Here is a 25153-nt window from a genome sequence, read left to right on the forward strand (position 1 = left end):
GACATAACATTCAGGTGTCCCTTTTTGGATTATTTTAATAAAAATAAAAACTGCAGTGTCCCTTAGTTTACATAATATAGACTCACCTAAAGGATTATTAGGAACACCTGTTAAATTTTACGTTAATGAAATTATCTAATCAACCAATCACATGGCAGCTGCTTCAATGCATGTAGGGGTGTGGTCCAGGTCTACACAAGCTCCTGAACTCCAAACTGAATGTCAGAATGGGAAAGAAAGGTGATCTAAGCAACTTTGAGTGTGTCATGGTTGTTGGTGCCAGACGGGCTGGTCTGAGTATTTCCCAATCTGCTCAGTTACTGGGATTTTCACACACAACCATTTCTTGATGCTAGAGGTCAGAAGAGAAAGGGCCGACTGATTCCAGCTGATAGAAGATCAACTTTGACTCAAATAACCACTCGTTACAACCGAGGTATGCAGCAAAGCATTTGTGAAGCCACAACACAAACAACCTTGAGGCGGATGGGCTACACCAGCAGAAGACCCCACCGGGTACCACTCATCTCCAATAAAAATAGGAAAATGAGGCTACAATTTGCACGAGCTCACCAAAATTGGACAATCGAAGACAAAGAGAAAGAAAAATGTTGCCTGCTCTGATGAGTCTCAATTTCTGTTGAGACATTCAGATGGTTGAGTCAGAATTTGACGTAAACAGAATGAGAACATGGATCCGTCATGCCTTGTTACCACTGGGCACGCTGGCACGCCTGCCTGTGATGCTGGCCACTGCTGCACTTTGCAGCACTGGCAAAATCTCTTTTGGTTGACATCTTCATCCTCTCCCCACTTTTTTTCTTTTTCTTTCTTCTTTTCTTCTCTACCCCTTCCTCCCTTGCATCCCATCATTCTGCTCGGTTGCCTGGAAGCCTGGGAACCAGTCAGGGAGATTTTTAAGTGGAATGGAAACATGTTTGCTTTAGCCTGCCTCCGTGTCCAGACGCCTCACAGTCACAGGGAAAGTTCTTATTTCCTGCAATCAGTCATAGTTTTCAGTTAATTATTTGTAAGGGATGTGTAAGAAATGACTCCGTCAGGCTCTTTCAGACTTTGAGTGAAAGCTGCATAGACAGGATTCTGTCGAACACTGAAATTGTTATGATCAGGGGTAAATTGAAGTACGCACAATGTGAGATTGTGATAGAAAACACATCTTTGTTTGTGATCAATATTTTTATTTGTATCTTTAAAAAAAATTAACATCAGGGGGAAGATGAGGGCAAAACACATCACCAATCTATTTTAACCAAATATTCTCTGTCTAGCTCAGCTAAAACACCACGTTAGCGCCTCGTTCCCTACCGAGCCTGTTTGTAATGGGCAGGCTACCGACAACAACGTGATCTTCACCTGTTAAACTGACTTTACCAGTTCAGATAGTACGTGACTGTCCTGCTATTATTACAGTGACATTACATTACATGTGAACTAACCACAGGCAGTTGCCCCGTTCATGGACTCACGGCAGTGCACTGCTAAGAATGAATTTTGTGAAACGCTGGAATGTATATTTGCCATATTTTATAACGAACGAGAAACACAAATGTATGAAACTGCCAATTACATTAATTAATGTATTTATGAAAGGTGCCGGAACGGTTCTGATACACTTTAACCCCTGATTACCCCTGTTTGCTACTATATTATTGTTCTCACAAAGGTCCTGATGCTGGGTTAAACCGAACACCTAGGGCACAGAGAATATAACACAAATAATATTATTTATATTTATATATATAATTCAAAATGTGGCACACCTTGGCCTCCCGATGCCTTCAATCTCTGTAAGGTTGATTGTTTAATTTGCGGATGCCTCTACTGCCAGATGCACATCTTTCCTAAGTCAGTGAAAAAATTTAAAGTGACAAAAAAAATGTCAAACCCATCTGCTGCAGCCTTTCATTTATTTCATCCATTTAAGTGATTCTCCTTTTGCAGATCAGATACTGTTACAGTCTTTGACTGAATTCTTGAAGACGTGGTTTTTAGATAAGCTGTAGATAAGAAACGGGAGCCTGAAAATCCACATACTTAACACATAAAACCATTAGCTGCCGAGCAGGGCAGAACTTTCTTTATATTTGACATTTTCTACAACACGCTCTAGCTTTCTCACTTATAGCCTGAGGTTACAGCAGATCCCTGGGGGAGTATGTTTGAATGTGCAGCCTTTTTGTGTGTGTGTGTGTGTGTGTGTGTGTGTGTGTGTGTGTGTGTGTGTGTGTATGTGTGTGTGTGCGCGCGCGCCTGGCTGCATAGCGTCATGTATCAGTGAGTGTGGATCCGGGTGGAGCTTAGACAAAGAGGTGGCATTCAGCTGTTCCCCCCCTGAGGAAACCCAGCTCTACGCACTGATGGGGGAGAGGAGGACAGATCTTTCATATGACTCCTCCTCCCTCCATGAATGTATGAATGTCCATTGATCTGCTCTTGATCTTCATGTCTACACACACACACACACACACACACACACACACACACACACACACACACACACACACACACACACACACACACACACACACACACACACACACACACACACACACACTTATTGATTCTGTTTCTCTTGATGTCTCACCTTTCTCCGCCCCCCTTGACCTCTCTGATCCATTCAGTGACTCTCATCATGTCATTCACTCCTTCTTTTTCCTGTCTCTTGATATTATTCTGTCTCTGATCCTTGTCTTTCTCCCTCCTTCATGCATCCCCATTCCCCCTTTCTCACAGTTCCTTTTCTCTCAGTGTTTTACATGCTGTGTCGCTCCCTCTCAGTCTTTTCTCGGTGCTCAGGGCTGCGGAATAATCCCCTGTGTGATTTCCCACTCTTGTCTTTTGTCTTGGCTTTGGCATCGCTGTCTTTATCCACCATGACTCTCCAATTCCAGGGCAGATTGTAACTGAGGATAGCATCTTAATCTACAAGCAGCAATAACTACTGTAGAATAGACATAATATTATATATTTTAAAGGAGACATATTATGCTCATTTTTAGGTTCATACTTGTATTTTGGATTTCTGCTAGAACATGTTTACAAGCTTTAATGTTCATAAAACACATTGTTTTTCTCATACTGTCTGTCTCAATATACCTGTATTCGCCCTCTGTCTGAAGCGCTCTGTTTTAGCACCTGTCTCTTTAAGCTCCCCTCCCGAAAAGCTCTGTCTGCTCTGATTGGCTTGCGAGAAAAATATGGCGCACCTTTGCAAAGATAGTTCTCAAGCCGTGAAGAATCCAGTGTTTTCTCATCTAGGCAGCCCACAAAAAAGTGTCTGGGCTGTCTTATTTCACAGCAGGCATTACAGATACACAGATGTATTCAATTACAATTTAAATTAATTGTAATAATTAATTTTATTTATAGTGTCAAACCATAACAGAAGTTATCTCAGGACACTTTACAGATGGAGAAGGTCTCTCCCCCCAAGAACATGCATTTGGTGTGACAGAGGCAAGGAAAAACAGGAACCTTGAACAGAACCATCTGCCTCAACAGGGTGGAGAGAGAGCGCGAGAGAGAGAGAGAGAGAGAGCGAGAGAGAGAGAGAGAAAATGTGCACAAGCACTGAAAGTTTTTCATATGTCCCATTTAACCTTTTTTGGGAATATGTTTTGGCCTATATTTGACCTTATTGGCAAGCATTTTATCCAAAAATTTGAATGCATTGTTTCCACCTTCCAGGAAGACATTAGTTTTACTTGCAGCAATGTTTTGCTGCGTTTGCAATGGTTAAGCTTGACTTTACAATAAACATTATGTGATGTCAAAAGCTAAATTATTGTTGTGTTTGGTTATACAGTTAAAAGGAGAGTGTTTTTCAGTAAAACAATGATTGGTGTGTCGGTGTGTGTTCAAGTGCAGCGGGAAACCTCAGATCTCATGCATGAAGCTAATGTAAGACACCACAAAACTCACAATTTAAATGTCCTAAAGTCCATGTTTGCTTGTTGTTTGTCTTCTGGGTTTGAATGACCTCATAGATGTGATAAAATGAAATGCTGTTGCTCAGCTGACTCCTTCGGCCTCGATGTAAAAAATAAAAAACAATAGCATGGTTTCATTAGACAAAAGCTTTTCAAAAGCTTGACTCAGTCTGCATTATGGTATTATTGCATTTAGATAATTAGTCCTGTAGTGAGTTACAGCATAATGGCTACAAAAAAGTATCTTATAAAAGTTGAGCTCATACTAAGATTACCACGTGTTAAAGCTGCTCTAATCAAAATTTGTATATTAATACTTTAAATCATGTAACTATGTAAAAGGTGATGAACCCACAGAGAATTCATCCAGTTCCAGCTCCACAGAGTTTCTCAGGGTTATTCAGCTCATTATTTTAGTTTCATGGTCAGTAGTCTCGCATTGCCAGACATTCCTCCACAGCGCTGCGGAGGAGGGTCTGGCTAGTCCACATGGCATTCTGGGATGGGAGAAAAACTTTGAACGTGTACGTTCGAGTCGTGTTAACAGAAAACTCCGATTGGACAGATAGCTAGCTAGCTGTCTGGATTTAAAGTGATGGTTCGGAGTAATTCACCCTAGGGTCCTTTGCACCATGACCTCGAGCCAAACACCTCCCCAGAAGCTTTTTTCACCTGGGTCGAACATTGGGAGAGTTAGCTAGAGTAGCGTTATCAGCTGAATAGCTTAGCGCAGGGGCTAACGGACCCACATTTGTATCTTGTAAGTTACCCCACTAATAATGCCCGAAATGATACCAGACGTCTACAAGTAGTACAAATAGGTTATGCTCTTATAAAACGATGGATTGGAAAGTTTGTAAGTACACCAGAAGTTTATGAACACTTGCCTGCTCTCTGTTGCTGCTGCTGCTGCTACCTGCAGTTAGACGAGTGCTTAGGGCCGTCTACAAATTACTACACCGAAAAGAGATACAACAAAAATATTTATTAATTCAATGATTAAATATCGTAATGTCTCCAAACTTACCTCAATTATTACTTGTCTCCTGCTAGTTATACTACAACACTTACTTAAAAAAAAATTTAATTAATAACTATTTTTGTTGCATCTCTTTTCGGTGTTGTAATTTGTAGACGGCCCTAAGCACTCGTCTTACAGCAGCAACAACAACAGCAGAGAGCAGAAGCCAGCAGGCAAGTGTTATTTACATAAACTTCTGGTGTACTTACAAACTTTCCAATCCATCGTTTTATGAGAGCATAACCTATTTGTACTACTTGTAGACGTTTGGTATCATTTCGGGCATTATTAGTGGGGTAACTTACGAGATACAAACGTGGGTCCGTTAGCCCCTGCGCTAAGCTATTCAGCTGATAACGCTACTCTAACTCTCCCAATGTTCGACCCAGGTGAAAAAAGCTTCTGGGGGGGTGTTTGGCTCGAGGTCATGGTGCAAAGGACCCTAGGGTGAATTACTCCGAACCATCACTTTAACCTGCAGAGATCTGAGGAGCAGTTAACCATAGTCCTCACAAATCCACCAGAGTTTAAAATTCCAAAACAAAGAAAACCGAAGGTAACGGACATCTGGCAAGATGGAACGTCGTGGATACTGTTTTGATTCATTCTCACCACTCTTAATAATTACTGTGATCAGCTTAAAGTTTTCATGGCGGAAACAAAGTATCAAAAGGTTCATAAAATCATCTCAAACCATTTGTGTGTTCAGAATGTTGTGAACATTGAGAATGAAATAAAGCATACAAACTGGAACAATATTATTGAAAACAAAACCTGTGATCAATCATGCAATGATCTAGTAAGTGCATTTAAAGTTATCTTGTTGAAATTTACAAAATCAAAGGCCAGGAAATCAAATACAAAACATACTTTGCCTTGGTTCACTACTGCTCTCTGGGACCTAATGAGAAAAAGAGATGCGTCTTTAAAGAAGTTTCTTAAATCAAGATTGACCACTGATCATTTTATTTTTAAAAGTTTGAGAAACAAAGTCACTCAGCAGCTCAGAAAAGCTAGAGCTAACTTCTTCCTGGATATTATCAGAGATGCCAAAGGGAATAGTAAAAGACTTTGGAAAAGCATTGACAAATTGCTTGGAAAGGGAAAACCTAAATGTGGAAATATACAGCTCCAAATCAATGGTGTAACTCAAACTGATGCCTTGTTGTTGCTACACATTTTAATGATTATTTCGTGAATTCTGTACAAAAACCCATCTCTCTCCCACACTGGTTAGTGGTGTTTCCGCCCTAAATATGACGCCTACCAATGAGGCAGTGGTTGGAAAAATTCTCTCAACCCTGTCTAACAGCAAAGCAAAAGATGTACATGGACTTGATACTGCATTTTTAAAACAGCATACAGATTTTATTACCTCTCCTTTAACTATTTTAATTAACAAGTCAATAAATGAGAGTATCTTCCCCAGTAGCCTGAAATTTGCCATAGTTACCCCTGTACATAAATCTGGGGACCCACAGGAGGTCAGCAACTATCGGCCTATCAGCATCCTTCCAGCCATCTCAAAGGTGATGGAAAAAATAGTGTCAGAACAACTAATTACTCATCTGGAATCCAAGGCTTTACTACATCCTATGCAATTTGGTTTTAGGAAAAAACATTCAACTGAAACAGCCTGCTGCTACTTCCTTGAAGTAATCAAAACAAACCTAGATCAAGGAGGAGTGGTGGGAGCAGTTTTTCTTGATTTACGGAAGGCTTTTGACACTGTCAATCATGAAATACTGTTAAACAAATTGGCCAGCTACAACCTCTCCATAAATACTAAAAATTGGATTGAATTATATCTGAGTGCCCGACTCCAGTGTGTGAGGGTGAATAACACTCTGTCACCATCTAAAGCATGCAAAATGGGCGTACCACAAGGGTCGATCTTAGGACCGCTGCTATTCAGTATATACATTAATGACTTACCATCTGTATGCGGTGACGTTGACATATTAATGTATGCTGATAATACGGTTTTATATACTCATGGGAAAAATGCAACAGAGGTTTCTATAAAACTAACAAAGGCAATGCATAGTGTTGCTGACTGGCTGCACAATTCCTGTCTAACATTGAATGTTGATAAGTCTGCTACAATGTTTTTTACAAACAGGCGCAAACTTAGTGAGTGTCCTGACATCTTTGTATATGGGCAAATATTAAAAAATGTGGACCAATTTAAATATCTGGGGGTTACCCTTGATTCAATGCTCAGCTTTAAAAAACATCTCAAAAAGCTGGGCAACACACTGAAATTTAATCTATCTAATTATAGAAACATAAGAAATTCCCTTACTGTTGAGGCATCTAGTATGTACCTCCACGCAATGATTATTCCACATTTTTTATATTGTATTTCAAGTTGGTCTCAGGCATGTAAAACAGCCAAAATGCCACTTGAATCATTATATAAAAGTGCCCTTAAGATTCATGACAAAAAGCCTCGTCACTACCATCATTGTCATATTCTCACTAAATATGGCATGCTAAATCTTGAAAATGTTATATTTCACTCAAATGTTTGCCTTATTTTTTAAATAATTCATAATGTTTCTGCTCCTCCTCTGAAACAATTTGTTACACTTTGCTCTGGAAAAACAACGCGGGTAACTTGATCAGCCACAAGGGGTGAATGTAGTCTTCTACAACGCAAATCCGCATTTGGGAGGACATCATTCTCCGTTGTAGCTATAAATCAGTGGAATACTCTTCCTACAGAGCTAATTTCATGCACTAACTTCCACTCATTCTCACGCTTGGCTAAGCATTGGTTGTTAACTAATCAGACTTGCTCTCACCGGTAAATTGATGTGTAACATTAATGTCTGTGTTTGGGGTGGGATAAGGGAACAATAATGATTTTAGATCTTTATGACTTGATGTATCCGTATTATATGTAATATATATATGTTCTGTAAATACTTTGCATTTTAATGTGCTATCTGTAATGTGCTGCTGTAATTAGTGAATTTCCCCATTGTGCGATAAATAAAGTATTATCTAATCTCTAATCTAATCTATCTACCTGCCCAGGGACTACGGGCAGAAATTAGCAATTTGCTACAACCTGGCACAAGACATCTATTAATGTTCTTTGTGCACTGACCCTGTTCAAATAAATAAATTACAATTACAATTACAACACACTGCTGGGCTTTTTGTAAATGCTTACATTGGTTGCTTATGGTTGTCCATGGTAACAAATGTAATCTGTGTGTATAAATAAGGAATAATGCGAGGCGTTTTACCTTTTTGAAATGAATTAAAGCACTGTTTTCTCGTTTTCTTTAAAGAACGAATGTCTCAACTTTTAATAGCCATCTTTCAAACCTCCAGGCGTGAGTTTTTAATGCTAAAACTGTTGGGTGGAGTATCATCCAAGTCATGACGCCCTCAAAGTCTCGCATTCATCTCAGACAGTGAACAAAAGACAGATGACCTCTTACAAGTTTACCTTGGCTCTTGCCTCTGAATATTCAGAATTCCTTCCTTTAAAAGACTGACTGTATCTACATGAGGACAATGTGATGATAGTGTTTTCCATGATGCGTCAGTTAATCATAAGATCTACTATCAGTAATCTGTTCCCAGCATCAGCCTGTCAAAGGCCAGCGAGACTATGTGTTTGCGTGAGTGTATGAATGGATGTAACTATATTTTTTAGCTGTTCAGCTCAGGCTTTACACACAGAAGAGGATAATATTGCATAACAAAGACAAACATCCATGTTTTGTACATTGTACAGAATAATTTGTACAAAACATAGATTGTGGACGCCATTCGTCTGCATGCACGGCAGTACAGAGTAATCCTTAAATTATCCGCTAGCGTTAGCTAGCTAGCTTGGTTGGCAGGACATTTTTAGGCGACCAAATATTCCAATTAACTTTGATGAAGTGAAAACACACTGTGTTCAAAGGTTCAACGTTCGATCAAAAAGTTCATGACTAGGGCCATGGCTACACATTGCATCTGTCCTGATTGGCAGGTCGGCATGTAGCCACACCCATTAAGCATGCCATGCCCTGCTTTATCATCAATTTTAAAATAAATGGGACCATAATTTACAAAAGGAACATCATACTGTATTGAAGAAGATTTGAAAGTAGCGATTGAGGCCATAAACTCATAACAATATTTATTAAGTTAATAAATCAAGTGAGAAGTAGGGCCGTTTTCCCATAGACTTCTTTTTGCAACCAGTGGAGTCGCCCCCTGCTGGAAATGAGATAGAATGCAGTTTTTAAGGCACTTCCACATTGGCTTCACTTTTCAGGCCTGGAAGCTTCGTTCATTATTTTTCAATCAATGCATAGACTGTAAAATAATGGACGAAGCTGCGAAACCAGGCTGGTTTTCTGACTCAGATTAGTTACCTTTACATGTTATTGTAATGACCGCGTTTTATTGTAACACATCACAGCATTCCATCGAAGGTAGCACAGCTCTATCGATTTTATTTTTTCCACTCCTACTTATACATTTTCAGTACACTGTTCTGTGTTCATGCATTACAGATCATAAACTATGGGGGAGGAACCTAAAATAGAATTCCAAATGTGACATCATCAGTGGGGTAAAACCATTGAACAACAGGCTAATGTTGCCTTGTAACGGGGACGCTGGAAAGATTGACGCCACTCCGTCTGGCTTGTTTACTATCAATAATTTTACTCTTTTTAACGAATACGTTGATGATTTTATTTGATTTTTATACTCAACATTCCCCGACGCCCAAAGTATGTCTACCGAAGATCTCGTCGCAACCAAAGCGACATGGCTCGCTAGGATAGCGGGTATAAGTTAGCAGCAGGTTTGATATTCGCAGGATATTCGTTTTCAACCTACCCCCATTCAGTGTCTTCAATAAAATTCCACTACATTACTAGTGTAGTATGTTGAGGACAGTTTAGGACATTGTATCAAAAAAAAATCACAATGGTATTTGTTGTCGCTACAGATTTACAAGCGAAAACAGCACTTCAATCTATGTTCCGGCTGTTGGCTGAGTTAGGGACCGTCTACAAATTACATTGCTCAGGCTGGTGACATAGACTACTGGGATTCTTTCAGGAAAGAAATCACCAAAATTCTATAAAAGGACTTTTTCTCATTCTGATTGCTGTAGTAGTTGCCAATGGTGGACTGCTAGTTAGTACAGGTCATATTTTTGTCATATGTAACATTATACATTATATGTAACATTATAGTGAAACAGTATGAAATCTATAAAAATACATTTTCTCATTCTGATTGCTGTAGTAGCTGCCAATAGTGGGCTGCTAGCAGTCCACCATTGGCAACTACTACAGCAATCAGAATGAGAAAATGTCTTTTTATAGATTTTTGGTGAATATTTTAAACTTTTAATTCCATCCCGTTTCACTATAATGTGACATATGACAAAAATATGACCTGTAGTAACTAGCAGCCCACTATTGGCAGCTACTACAGCAATCAGAATGAGAAAATTTATTTTTGTTGAGTTTTGGTGAATATTTTAAACTTTTAATTTCATACTGTTTCACTATAATGTGACATATGACAAAAATATGACCTGTAGTAACTAGCAGTCCACCATTGGCAACTACTACAGCAATCAGAATGAGAAAATGTCTTTTTATAGATTTTTGGTGATTTCTTTCCTGAAAGAATCCCAGTAGTCTATGTCACCAGCCTGAGTAATGTAATTTGTAGACGGTCCCTAACTCAGCCAACAGCCGGAACATAGATTTAAGTGTGCTGTTTTGCTTGTAACCAAGCATTCTGTAACACCACATACCATGTATTTTTTTGATACAATGTCCTAAACTGTCCTCAACATACTACACTAGTAATGTAGTGGAATTTTATTGAAGACACTGAATGGGGGTAGGTTGAAAACGAATATCCTGCAAATATCAAACCTGCTGCTAACTTATACCCGCTCACAAGGATGGCAAGGATGGCAAAATAATCCCGTCTCTGGACTGTTGATCATTTGAAGCCTGATCGACGAGTTGACCATACTGTGCTTGGCCGTCTGCCCGGATGTGCACAGTCAGTCAAACCGACTGAAAACTGGATTGTTCAACATAAAATCCCTCACCAACAAAGCTTCTCTTGTCATTAACTTCATTGTGGACCATAAACTGGACTTTCTATGTCTCACGGAAACGTGGCAGCAGAGCAGTGATTTCTTCCACCTCAACCAAGCAGTCCCGCATGGATTTGTTTACATCTGTAAACCCCGCTCATCCGGGAGGGGAGGTGGTCTCGCACTGCTCTATCGCGAGAACGTGAAACTGACACCACTCTCTGTGCCTGATCACACCTCTTTTGAACTGCTGGCTGTTAAACTCAGAGGACCCATACCCACCATTATTGCGGTATTGTACAGACCACCTAAACTATCAAATATGTTTATTCCTGAACTTTCAACTGTTCTTACTGCTTTGAATGCAATGTCTCCCAATGTCATCCTGATGGGGGATTTTAATAACACACCTGTAAGCAATGTTTCCTTTATAAATCAGAGATTACCTACAAGTGTGCATACATGGATCAGCCTCTTATCCCGCCCTGTACACGGCCATTTTTAAACATAAATATGGTAATAATGCAAAGCACCTCGTGAATGCTGATCAGTGTATGAATGACACTGGCAGTTGTTACACCAAATCATAATGACTGGCGCAGAAAAACCAAAAAACTTCTCAGACGTTCAGGAATTGCTGGAAATTGAATTACAATTTCGGCCTGTTCTTGCAGTGTATGGAACCCTGATCTATAACTACATGTATTAATAATACGTCCAAAACGGCAGGCATTACGGAACTCGGGGACAGCTTTCATATACCAGACATAATAAGATTTAACTGAACTATATAATATATCCAAACAAGCCTTAGTGATAAAGTTGAAGATTATATATAATATTTATATATAAAAAAACACTTAGCTGTTTGACATTTCCCTCTGGAAACCCTCCGGTTTCCCCGAGAGTGGCGAGTACCTGTATTTGGACCGGGACCGTTGCCCTCTCTACTGGACCCAATTCAGTACATAGATCTAAGAGCTCAACTTTAGGGAATCTAAATCGGCATATGAGCCAGTCATCGTCATGGTCCCTGAAGTCTCTTTTTCTCCTGATTCTTCCATTAGCGTAGTCCTCCTGCAGGGCCAGCAGTGATATCATGCAGCATTACGCACAGGTTCACCGCAGTATTTATATGTTTACAACAATTTGTGATTGTTAACACCTTGCCAACACAGCATCAACTAGTGGTATCCTTCACTCTGAGATACAATTTGAAGACAAAAGAAAGTCTAATAGGCAAACACACTTTTCTTCATGCAGGTTTTGTCACAAACAGTATTAAAGTTATAACGAGGACATTAAGGGTAATGATTGCGCGAGAGCTTAGTTTCAGACTTTGACATTTGATGATATATGCACGTTTTAAAGACAGATATTTTACACTGTGATCTGCCGTTATCTAATGGTAGGGTATTTGATGCTATCCTGTATTCCATGCAGTCGGGTTTGTTTTTTATAAATCACAACCTTTGCGTGGGAAGTGGCGTACGCACATTTTCAGCCCTGTTTTGTGTGTACACCACGTTTATAAATGAGACCCCGGGTCTGTTGCTCTGGTATCAAGCCTAGCAATATCAGTACTGCTGAACTACCCATCTCTGATCACTAAGCTGTACTGTTTGACACCCATCTCCCTGTCATGAAGTCCAAAATTCAGCATGTGATGTCATATCGCAACATTTAAAAGGTGGAACCAGAGGAACTCACTTCTCTAATTGCCACTTATTCCTCCCCTGCTTCTAATAATTCATTGGAGGATTTAGTTGACCACTACAATGACTGCATGTCTACAGCACTTGACAGACTTGCTCCTATGAAGACGCAAACTGTTTCAATTGTGCACACCTGAACACCTGAACTTCGGCATATGAAATCCTGCCTGGAGCGCTTGTCAAAAAAGACTGGTCTTACTGTGCATAAAGACATGTACTCTGAACACCTACATCAGTATAAAAAAAACCCTCTGTGTTACAAAAACATCATACTATGCAAAGATAATCAGTGAAGGACAAGGACACACCAGAGCTCTCTTTTCCACTGTTAATGGTCTCCTTAAGGCACCTGCTAACATCACCCATCAGGAACTCTCTGATGAACGCTGCTCAGTCTTCCAGAACTTTTTTAATCCCAAAATTGAGGCAATCCACCAGCAATTAAAATGCTCAATTACTTAGCTGAAACAACCATGCTCACTGAGCACTCAGGGATCATCTTACAACAATGAACTCTGTGAATTCACTTTCCCTGCTGAAAGTACCATCTGTGGCCTCATCAAAAAGTGAAATTCCTCCACCTGTCAGCTGGACCGTCTTCCAACAAGCCTGGTTAAGAGCTGCCTGCCATCTATTGCTCACCTCTCTTCTCTCTGGCACTGTACCACCATCCTTTAAAACTGCTATTGTCAGACCAACGCTGAAAAAACCTGGATTGGATTCTGACAACTTCAACAACTACAGGCCTATTTCCAACATGCCTTTTCTCTCCAGGGTTATTGAGAAGATAGTGGCAACTCAACTCCAGGATCACCTGAAGGACAATGATCTCTTCGAGCCATTACATTTCGTCCTATGCACAGTACTTAAATGGCTATTATTAAGATTACTAATGACCTCCTCTGTGCAGCTGATTTCCATTCTGATTCTCCTTGATCTCAGTGCAGCCCTTGATACCTTCTCTCACCTTCTATCGCTCTGGAAAGACACAGTACGTACAAATGCTGAGTTGCAAGTCTGAGAGTAATGCTGTGACAAGAGGGGTGCCCCAGGGGTCTGTGTTGGGCCCTCTGTTGTTCATTATCTACCTCCTCCCACTTGGCACTATCCTCAGGCAACATTGTGTTCAATTTCACTTCTATGCGGACAACACCCAGCTCTACTTATCTACACAACCCTTCCACCAGCTGTTATTGCTGCCTGCCTCCATGACATAAACTTGTGGATGACACAAAACTACCTGAAGCTGAATAACAGTAAGACTGAGCTGCTAGTGGTTGGCTCCAAATCAGCTCTTGCTAAGATGGAACCTTTCACCCTTTCTGTAGATGGTAGCACCATCCCTTGCTCCAACCAGGTCAAGAGCCTTGGTGTCATACTGGACAATACACTCTCATTTAGTGTGCACATAAAATGTCTCGAAGTGCATTTTTCCATCTAAGGAACATTACGCGACTTCGCCCAGCGCTCACCCACCAGAGTGCAGAAGTCCTTGTCAATGCATATGTGACATCCAGCCTTGACTACTGTAATTCCACCTTGTCTGGAATCCCTAATAAGCGAATAAGCGAGGATCATAACATGCTTCAAATCCACTGGCCATGTAACACCATTGCTTATGCAACTGCACTGGCTTCCAGTTGCCTACAGAATACGTTTCAAAGTTCTGCTCCTGGCATACGAGGCCCTACACAATAATACCCCCACCTACCTCACTGACCTCCTGGAAGTTTACACCCCTGCCCACTCACTGAGATCCTTCTCAGAAGGCCTACTGTATGTCCCTTGTGTGAACCTGGGAGAGAGGGCTTTCAGCTACACCGCCCCCAAACTGTGGAATTCACTGCCAGACCACATCAGACACTGTGACTTCATTACTGATTTTAAAAACACACTTAAAACATATATCTTCAAGATGGCTTATGGACTGACTGATTAACTGACTGATTTTTTTTCTTCTTTTTTATTATTTATTTATTGTTTTTATAATTTTATCAATGTCTGATGATTGTTTGTTTGTGAAGTGACCTTGGGTGTCATGAAAGGCGCTTTAAATAAAATGTATTATTATTATTAATACACCCTGTTTTTCACCTCACAGATGATGTCATCAGTTCAGTTAGGTCTTGGGGACATTGTAATTGAGATTAAAAATTCATTCATCAATCAATGGGGAAAATGTGCTTTAAACATGTAACTTAATGAGATGTCAATATTACAGATAATATTTCACATATTAATCATTTAACGGCTCTGACACAGAACAGGATTATGAAAGGAGTACCTTTAGAAAAATGAAATATCCTCATTAGAATGCTGTTGAAACAATGGTTATATCTAATCTAGACATCTGATCAACTCACATTACAACCACATTTAGCCAGGTAAAAAAGCTTTGGGGGAGGAGCCTAAAGTAGAATCCCAAATGTGACATCATCAGTGAATGTTGTTTTGTCTTTGTGTCAGTACCCGATCCGTTCCACCTGCACAATCCGTTCTGCGCATGTGTAGATGACACGTATGCCATGACGTAGGCGCAGATGATAATGCTGCGTTCAAGCCACCTCGAAATAACAGTTACCGCCCCACTGGTTACGTTGTTTCTGCAGCTAGATTCAGTCTAAAATAATATAACGTTAAGTCAAACTTAATGGGAAAAGCAGGCTACAGCTAAATTAAGACATTACAGTAATAACAATAAAGACAAGTATTGAGTGATTGTATTTTAAATGAGCACAAGTAGAACTGACGTAACAGCTGTTATATATGTTAACGTTTATTTTCAAGTTTTATTTTGAGGGTCTTTTAAAGTTTACATGCTGTCTCAGCTAGCGGTTAGCCAAATTAGCTGTTAGCTAAACTAACGTTAGCTTAACTGTGGAGGCTAACGGCAGACCGCTGCAATCAGCTAGCGGTTAGCCAAATTAACCGTTAGCTAAACTAACGTTAGCTTCCCGGTGGAGGCTAACGACGGACCGCGCTATAATCACCTAGCGGTCCGCCGAATTAACCGTTAGCTAAACTAACGTTCGGGGAGGCTAAACGGCAGACTGCTATAATCACCTAGCGGTCCGCCGAATTAGCTATTAGCTAACTAACGTTAGCTGGAGGCTAGCGTGTGAACATCTTAGCATCGCGAACGGATCGTGCAGGTGGAAGCGGTGCCGTTATTCCAAGGTGGTGGTGGAATGAACGCAGCATTATCATCTGCGCCTACGTCATGGCATACGTGTCATCTTGCACATGCGCAGAACGGATTGTGCAGGTGGAACGGATCGGGTACTGACACTTTGCTCTTGAACATTGTATTGTGTATTGTATGTAACTTATATGGCTTTTATTGTAATTGATTGTAATTGATAATTGAATTGATGAATAAAATGTATTTTTTTTAAATGACGTCACACCCAAGTTGAATGCGTTCCATTTACAAGTCAGATTTTCATTGTTATCATTAGCTCTAGCCAGGTTAGCCATTGTTAGCAATGGCAGTTGATAAACTTAAACCCGAGGTCAGGGGGCATGTTTCCTACTTTGACCTCGGCAAAATCCGATTCCAACGTAACGCACTATTTATCCTTTATTTTTACAATCTGTGGTACAAAGCTAAACAAATTATGCATTCTTTTGTTTTTAAGATAATTTTTTGGGGCATTTTTAGGCCTTTATTTTCACAGGACAGCTGAAGACATGAAAGGGGAGAGAGAGGGGGAATGACATGCAGCAAAGGGCCACAGGTCAGAGTCAAACCCACGGCCAGTGCGTCGAGGAGTAAACATCTATATATGTGCGCCTGCTCTACCAACTTAGCTAGCTAACCCGGTGTTCTGTCGATGTAGCATACTTTGTCAGAATAGCATACCGGAAGTTTAGTTTTATAGCGGGGTCTGTCAATTTGGCCTACTTTGTCAAAACAGCATACCAGTGTTTGTGAAGGGTATGCTGTTTTGATAACCCCTGGTTTAATAAAAAAAAATACAGTTTATAAAGGGGTATGCTGTTTTGATAAACCCTGGTTTAATAAAAAAAATACAGTTTATAAAGGGGTATGCTGTTTTGATAGCCCATTTTTTAATAAAAATACAGTTTCTATAGGGGTATGCTGTTTTGATAACCCCTGGTTTAATAAAAAAAAATACAGTTTATAAAAGAGGTATGCTGTTTTGATAGCCCATTGTTTAATGCGATATAACAGCCCGGTCTCATGGAAGTTCGTGTAATTGTGACGTTATTTGAATCTATTGATACGTGTTCACGGAGACGTTTTTGTCGGTTTTTACGTGGACAAGACGAAAATGTAAAGTAATGTATTTCACCAGCGGGCGGCCTCGCGGGCACCTCCCGGCTTATGGAGCGTCCTTTTCGGCCGCCTCCCGGCCACCTCATCCAGCGGGTCCCCAGCGGGCGCCTCGCGGGCGCCTCCGGCTTATGGAGCGACCTTTTCGGCCGCCTCCCGGCGTCCTTACCCCGAGAAAATAACGTTACATTTACAAGTCCTAAAATAACGTTACATTTACACGTAAAAAATAACGTTACATTTACAAGTCCTAAAATAACGTTACATTTACACGTAAAAAATAACGTTACATTTACACGTAAAAAACGAGAAAAACGTCTCCGTGAACACGTATCAATAGATTAAGAATAACGTGGCCATTTACACGAACTGCCGTGAGACCGGGTTGGATATAATACACCAACACTTACCGCTTGTAATCTTAGGTATGCTGAAATGATGGTTTAAATTTAACGCATGCGCAATCCCACAAATTTCACTGCTGCGCATGCGCATTAACCGAAGGTATCCCATTCTGATGGGTATGGTGTTCCGTTAGAACACCTGTTACACACCAGCTCTGCATTCTTCACAAATGAATGTATTGTTTGCTGAATATCCACACATCCATTTCTATCATCAGACACTATTCAGCTGGATTTTACTTACCACAATGTGTACAATCTGCAGTGTTGGGAAGGATACTTTCAAAACGTATTTCGTTACAGAATACAGAATACATGCCCACAAATGTAATTTGTAACGTATTCCGTTACGTTACTCAATCTGAGTAATGTATTCTGAATACTTGGATTACTTCAGGATTACTTCCACATTGAATTGCGTTTTATAAGTGTAGGAATGCAGCTATCACATCCAGCTTACTAAACAGGCCTATAATGGTGTGTTCTTTTTATTCCAACTAGCTGAATGTGTACCTGAACAAGCAGATAGATTATTGTATTGGTAGTCCCGAACTGCATACTACAAAAATCTAACCGCAGTCTTGCTACCACGAGCTAATTTTAGCTAACGTTAGCTAGCATGTCAAACGGGGCTAGTCAGTCTTTAAACGGCTCTGGAGCTAGTAAATCAGCACGTAGGAGAATGTAAAGTCGCACGTCAATGACCAGTGACCAGTAAAACTACAGCAGACGACTACACCTGGCTAATTAAAAAAATAGCTTACTTTAAGCTGCTTCTTCAGGTTGGAGGTGGAGTAATTTGGACGCTGAAAGGAGGTTGGTTGCTGGCAAGCAGAGGTTGCACTGCACAGTTATATTTCATTCTCCCTGTTCGTTCTTTAATGTGAAATGCTGTTTGAATTTCCAAGATAGAAACTTATTGCTGCCCTGGCTCTGTCGTGCCGGTTCCGACTCCATTGTGACTGATCACGCAAATAGCTTCTGGAAAATGCATAGAGTTGCCTTAATTTAGTCAGAGTGAATAAACTCGTGAAACAGAGAAGTATCGTCATGTAATCCATTGATTTCAACAATGTAACTGTATTCTAAATACCAACGATTTAAATTGTAACTGTAACGGAATACAGTTACTCATAATTTGTATTCTGAATACGTAACGCCGTTACATGTATTCCGTTACTCCCCAACACTGTCTATATGCATTGTATTAGCATTGTTGGAAGTAACATATTGTTCACAGATAAAAGAACATGCACACGTGCATAAGGTCGACTTGTACATTTTACAGATGAAGGTGACACCTTCAAAAATGAGTGTAAAGAGAGTGCAGATCATTTAAAGTTGCTTCTTGGTTGTCTCCTGTGCTCTCCTCAGGTGATTGAGTCTCTGGGCATCATGATCTACAAGGCTCTGGATTACGGGCTGAAGGAGAACGAGGAGAGGGAGCTCAGCCCTCCTCTGGAGCAGCTCATCGACCTCATGACCAACATGGCCGAGGCTGAGAGGGATGCCTGCCCCGACGAAGGCTACGAGGCAACAGAGGAAGAGGATGAGGCAGAGGATGACCCTGACAACATCTCCAGTGTCCACGGTTACAGAGATATCCTCGAGGTACGTACGGCAGCGGAGTGAGTGACTGTTGCTGTCTTGTCTGTGTTTGTTCAGCCATTAGTGGCTATTTATGCTTATGTCATTTTGGCTGATTATATACAAATTACTTTTGAGATGTAAAACACATCACTTCTTGTTTTTAGGGGGATTTTACCCTGGGAAAGGCTGTCACGCAAACAGCTAATGAGGCAATTTAAAGCTGTACTCAAATATGTTTACGTTAACAATGGATCAAACGACTGTGTAATGTGAAAGGTGTTTCACATAGTGATGAACCCTCAAAGAATAATCATCCAGATATTTTAGCATCTTTAAGCTTATTGTTTGGGTTTTATAGCATGCAACGTCATTGTAACATAGTGGACCATGTAGTAGCTTAAGAGCCAGACATTTCCCTTGGTAGCTTTGGTGGAAACCAAAACAGAGCAAAAACGAGAGTGAATATTGGACTTTAATTCGTTGGGTTGCTGGCAAAATGACTCCAAATGAATGCTAATGTTGCTCCATGTCTGCTGGACGTGAAAGACGTATCAACTTTATAAGACATTCTGGCCCTCATTTATCAAGCTAACGTAGAAACCAGCGCAGATATGTGTGACACGTGTGATTCATGAAACGTTCGTATCACACCAATCAGAGCGTAACAATGGTCGTACATTGAGAAATGCAGCGGCTGGAAACAATCATAATTTAAATATCACGCCCCAATATATTCTCGGTTTTGAGGCCTCGCCCTTACAATTTCCGACATGGCGAGACGTAATCCGGCTGAGAAGCAGCACTTTTCAGAGGTGGAGATTGAAACCCTGATTTCTCAGGTTAATTTGCACTAACGTGTGTACTATTTGGCAGCCTGAAAACTGATATTAAAGGCTGTAGAAAGTATCAAAGGTAGAAACACACATTATACAAAATGGCTCCTTTCAGAGTGGTATATTATCATACAATCTGTATTATTGGATTATTATAAGTGACACACACATAACTTGTAAGCATTTCATTGTTTTTAGCTGGTAGAGGTGGAGTTAATTTAAACCACTTTAACTTATGTTGGTTAGTTATAGGGTTAACATTTCCTCATATTTTGTAATCTCATCACATGTTTTAGACAAAAATGTTACCAGTAAATAAATGTGTCTATTGAAGTAAGAAGTATCATAATTGCCTTTGCAATGTGGTGGACAAGAAGTATAAAGTAACTTAAAATGGAAATACATTTGTTGAGTAAACATAATCCAATGATGGATTCCAGGAACAGATGATATCAGCGAGGGTAACTGTTCAGGAAAAGATATGCGCGAGAAAATAAAAATGTTACACAGAGATTAGACTCACAGTGCAGTCTGGCTGCCAGCCTCATCCATGCTGGGAGGCATGTATCTCAGAGTCAGAGTCACTGTGTCTGGCCTCACACTGTTTACATAATGACCACATACCCAGTCTCACACACACTCACTCACACACACACACACACACACACACACACACACACACACACACACACACACACACACACACACACACACACACACACACACACACACACACACACCAAGACTCCTCTCCAAGGTATCTGAGCAGTGTGGCAGCCTGGCTGGCCTGATGGCTGTCGTTCCCAATTGTTGTCTCAGTATTTCCCACCCTTAGTCCATTCACTCTATGTGCTCCCTCAGTTTACCTTTTGTCCTACTGTACTAACCCTGGCTGAGATAGAATGGCCTACATTATTAACTCTTTTTAACTGGGTGCCACATGAAAATAACAACAATAGCATATTCATTTGCCCTGGAAAAACAATGGTATGTGTTATTCACAAACTTGTGATAGGATGTGGGTAGGATAAAGCTTATGGAGAGACGGTTGTCTGGTATTTTCTGTGTTAAGCGACATTTTCTCATACTGCGATGCAGTCTGGACAAATGGAAGCCAAACATTGGCCCAGGGTACCTTCTGTTCATCTGAGAGAGACAAGGACTTATTCTCTCACCACTCTTGGTGTGTGTGTGTGTGAGAGAGAGAGAGAGAGAGAGAGAGAGAGAGAGAGAGAGAGAGCAGCAGACATAGTTGTCTTGTCAATTGTGTTCAGTCGTTTACAAATGTCAGCAAATGTCTGTTTGTCCCTGAGATCCTTTAACAAGCCTTCCCAGTTTGAGTTTGACATCGCCAGTGTCATATTCTGTTATGTTGTTGGTGTAGACTGAAAACTGGGAGTTAATGTGAAGAATCTGATGATGTAGATTTGTTTCTAAATTGAGGTTGCTGTGATACAGAAACATGTCATGTAGTGTAGAGCTGCAAAAATTAGTCAATTAATCAATTAGTTGATCCACAGAAAAATATAATAATAATCAGCCACAATTCTGATAATCAATAATGGCTTTGAGGGATTTTTTAATGAAAAAATGCCCAAATCCTTTGGTTCCAGCTTCTGAAATGTGAATATTTGGTTCCCTTTTACGATTGTAAACTGAACAGTTGTTAGCATTGTTAGCTAACAATGCCAGCATAAAATTTATCATTATATTTTAGCTGTTCACAGATAGGGTTAGTAGACCCCAAACATGGCTGCCAGAGGGTGCTTTACATAACCTGAAATCCCTTCACTGAGAATGTGATAGTAATGTCAAAATAATATGGGCATTGATAGCCATTGGTATAAAAAATACATTACATTGCACCTCAATCATTTTTGTGTCATGTTTCTAATCAGTGCAGCTGTGTGAACTGTGTACTGAAACCCTGTCTTGTCTCCCCTGTAGCTGTGCACAGCTCATCTACCCAGTCTATCAGACGCCCCCAGCCACTACCAGGCAGTGTGCCGGGCTCTGTACACAGAAACCAGGGAGCTAAGTACTTTCCTGGAGAAGATCAAGAGTGCCAAAGAGGTGGGTCCTTATCATATTATCATCATCATCATCATCATGGCTGTAGACTCGTACAGCTCTTTTTTTCAGACACATAAATTGACATGTGTTTTAGATACACATTTCAATCAGGAGAGACTTCGTTGCAAATATGCAAAGGTTTATTTGTACATATGCATAATATGAAATGTACAGAGCCTTTGGAGATTAGACTCCATCGTCATAAAAATAATTTTAAAGGGGTAGAGAAGCCAAGGCGTATCCACCCCGATGGAGTCTAGACACTGGTGGTGGTGGTGGTGAAGGAGCCCGAAGACCGGACCGAAGGAGCCGACGGGAGCGGTCTGCCGGAGGAGGACCCAGGGTGCTGTGGGTGACGATGACTGGAGGTGGAAGGGGAGGAGGAGGGTTGCACCCTTTGCCTGAAATAACAACTGACAGCAGCAGAGAGAAGAACAGAATTAAGGCAGGGATGCCATGCTGTGATTGGCTCGTGGAATTCATGGCCAATTCTGGTTGGTTTAACTGTGAAAGCCATCAAAACAGCTGATCAGTTTTAGGAAGGGAGAGAGGTGGATGACGTTTAGAAGTCTTCCTAAAAGAATTTATGCTGAGCTTCATTACACAACATATAGGAACATTATTTTTTTTGGAATGCAAAAGTTAATGCTTTATAATACCAGTCTTACTTAAAAACACACTCCCCATTTACTGCACATGGCATCACTGTCCTCTCATGCAAAGTTACAGGGTGATGCACCCCACCAACGCATTCTCATGAACGGGTTCATATGATATCATACGTGGTCATGTGACAGCCTGTCACATGACAGTTAAGTTTAGTGGCCTTTACAGTTAAATTTAACCAACAAAATGTTACTGGGAGCCGGCTACAGAGCACTGTGAGCTGCTGGTCGTTTCAAAGGCCGTTATTAGTTGAGTTTAGCCAACAAAAGGTGACTTTGGTCCGAGTACAGGGCTCTGGGTGAGGGTCCTTTTACGGGCTGCGGCAGTTGAGTTTAGCCGACAAAAAGTGAGCGTCATGCAGCGACGACAGTTAAGTTTAGGCATCAAAATGTCTATTTAAGAATCAAAAAAAAAAAAACATGGTTTGAATTAAACACTCCCGGACTAGGGCTGGATATCGTTCAAAAAATGTTGATACCTGTAGCGATACCGATACCTTGACTTCGAAACCAATTTTATAAAATCCATTTTAACAAAATAGAAATTATAACATTATGGTAAGCTTTTTTTACAGTTCCTTTTTTTACAGTTCAACTTTATAAACACTGTAGTCAAGCCTCTCAAAATACAACAACACACGCGTGAGCACTGTCTCTGTGTACCCTAGTGTTCTTCAGCATGCCATTATTAGATCTTGGTAGAAGCATGCTGCATGCTTATTGGCTCACTGACGCTGATGAGATTTACTTCTTAGGTCTTGAAATTTGGTATTGAATGACATGGCACTTTTTGACACTCGATATTATGGAGGCAATTCGGCCGGTGCCTAAAATGTATCTAAGTTCAGTAACCAGCTCTAGGGACATGAACACGCGTTTCCTGGGTGAAAGTCTTGTGTTTATGACTAGGGATGCACCGTATCCAGGATTCGGCTTCGGATGTAGCCGAATATTGGGCTTTTTGATGGGGCTCGGTTTCTGCTGAACCTTAGAATTTTTTTCAGCTGGTTGACGTAATGATGGCGCCATTGATTACGGGAAGGTGTGTACGTAGGTGGAGCGTTCAATGCAGTAGGCTGTGAGAAAGTGGAAATGGAACTCGTGAGCAGAAAAAGTTGTTGTTTGGCAGTACTTTCAGTCAAAAGAAGGCCATTCAAGTCCAGCTACATGTTGAATTTGCAATGCTGATTTGTCTCATGGTGGCAAGGACCCTAAACAATACACAACATGGCCACTGTTACAACATTTGGTATGAAACATCCGAAAGAATACGAGTTGTGCATGAACAGTCACAGCTAAAACTGTAAACCAGACAGTGCCTCTCCCGGGCTGTCAGCTGTTCTCTCAGCAAATGAGTTTCCCTACACTGGTTAGCGAAAATTTGCCAAACAAAATTGTCACTCATCTGGCGATAGCGATGTGCTTTCCTACGATGTGAAAAGAGCGTGTGAATTCAACATTAAGTTGTTACATTTAACTATTTTAGAGGCTGTGGGCATTCATTAATGTGTTTACTGTGTTAATGGACTGAGGATGGGAGGAGGACTCGGTTTCAGATTCGGCAGAATCTTAACCAGTGGATTCGGTATTCGGCCGAACCCCAAAAATCTGGATTCGGTGCATCCATACTTATTTATTTTGATTAGGACAATGCACATTAATCAACATTTCTGTAAATGCGCCAGTGTTAGCCAGTTGGCTAATTTTCACTTATGACTGTTGAATGTTGTCATCTAGACAACAGCAATAATGAGTGTTATATGAATGATTTATGACTCTTCTATCCTGCCCGACCTCCTCCCTACATGGACCACAGCGTTCTTATAAAGCAGCAGTCAGTGGGGTGCAAACAGCAATAAATACTGGGAATACATACAAAGTACAGTGCTTTACTTTTCATAGCTATATGTACGAATGGTTGACCCCAGAGCCTGACCCCACATGACTCTCACTCTATGTGGGTACCACTGACAGTGTTACTTTAGTGTCACTGTTGGTGCCTATGGTAAAAGTCATATGAATATAATAGAAATAGTCTTCCCGTCGACCATGCAGTTGTCCTCCCTGGTCAAAATTGAAAATTACCTTTTTTTGATGTTATTACATATTTTCTGACATTTTTGTCCCTTTTTTTCGGCACTTTTGACGTTTTTTTTAAATGGCTAGTTCACTTTTTCAACATTTTCGACGCTATTTTTCACTAACATTACTGACACCAACTTAGAGGTAGTTTTACACTTATTTTTGGGAATTTATGCTCAATAAATCTCAATTATAGGGAATTATACCTAATTTTGAAATTATGAATTACTATGACTAATATTAGAGGAAGGAAGTGTTAGAGGAAGTGTTGATGGAAAATCATAGACGTGTGTATGTCAAAGTTTTGAAAACCATTACATTTTTTTCCAAATGCCACAAAATTTAATACCCAAAATTCAATGAACGTAGTGATCAAGTACTTGCAATTGTACTTAATTTTTGGCTAATTTGGTTAAAAAAGAAACCCATATTTCACAA

At 40.4% G+C, this 25153-nt stretch overlaps 1 protein-coding gene across 1 annotated transcript in view; it reads left to right on the forward strand.

Moving 5' to 3' along the window:
• The window catches only part of spire1b (spire-type actin nucleation factor 1b), an 83338-nt gene that overhangs the window by 16084 nt on the left and 42101 nt on the right, over nucleotides 1-25153 (forward strand). Inside the window, exons 3-4 of the mRNA XM_039806298.1 lie at nucleotides 18847-19083; nucleotides 21843-21968. Coding sequence (XP_039662232.1) covers nucleotides 18847-19083; nucleotides 21843-21968 — 363 coding nt within the window. The remainder of the gene's footprint in view (nucleotides 1-18846; nucleotides 19084-21842; nucleotides 21969-25153) is intronic.

This window comes from Perca fluviatilis, chromosome 7, assembly GCF_010015445.1.
Source record: "Perca fluviatilis chromosome 7, GENO_Pfluv_1.0, whole genome shotgun sequence".
Classification (NCBI taxonomy): Eukaryota; Metazoa; Chordata; class Actinopteri; order Perciformes; family Percidae; genus Perca; species Perca fluviatilis.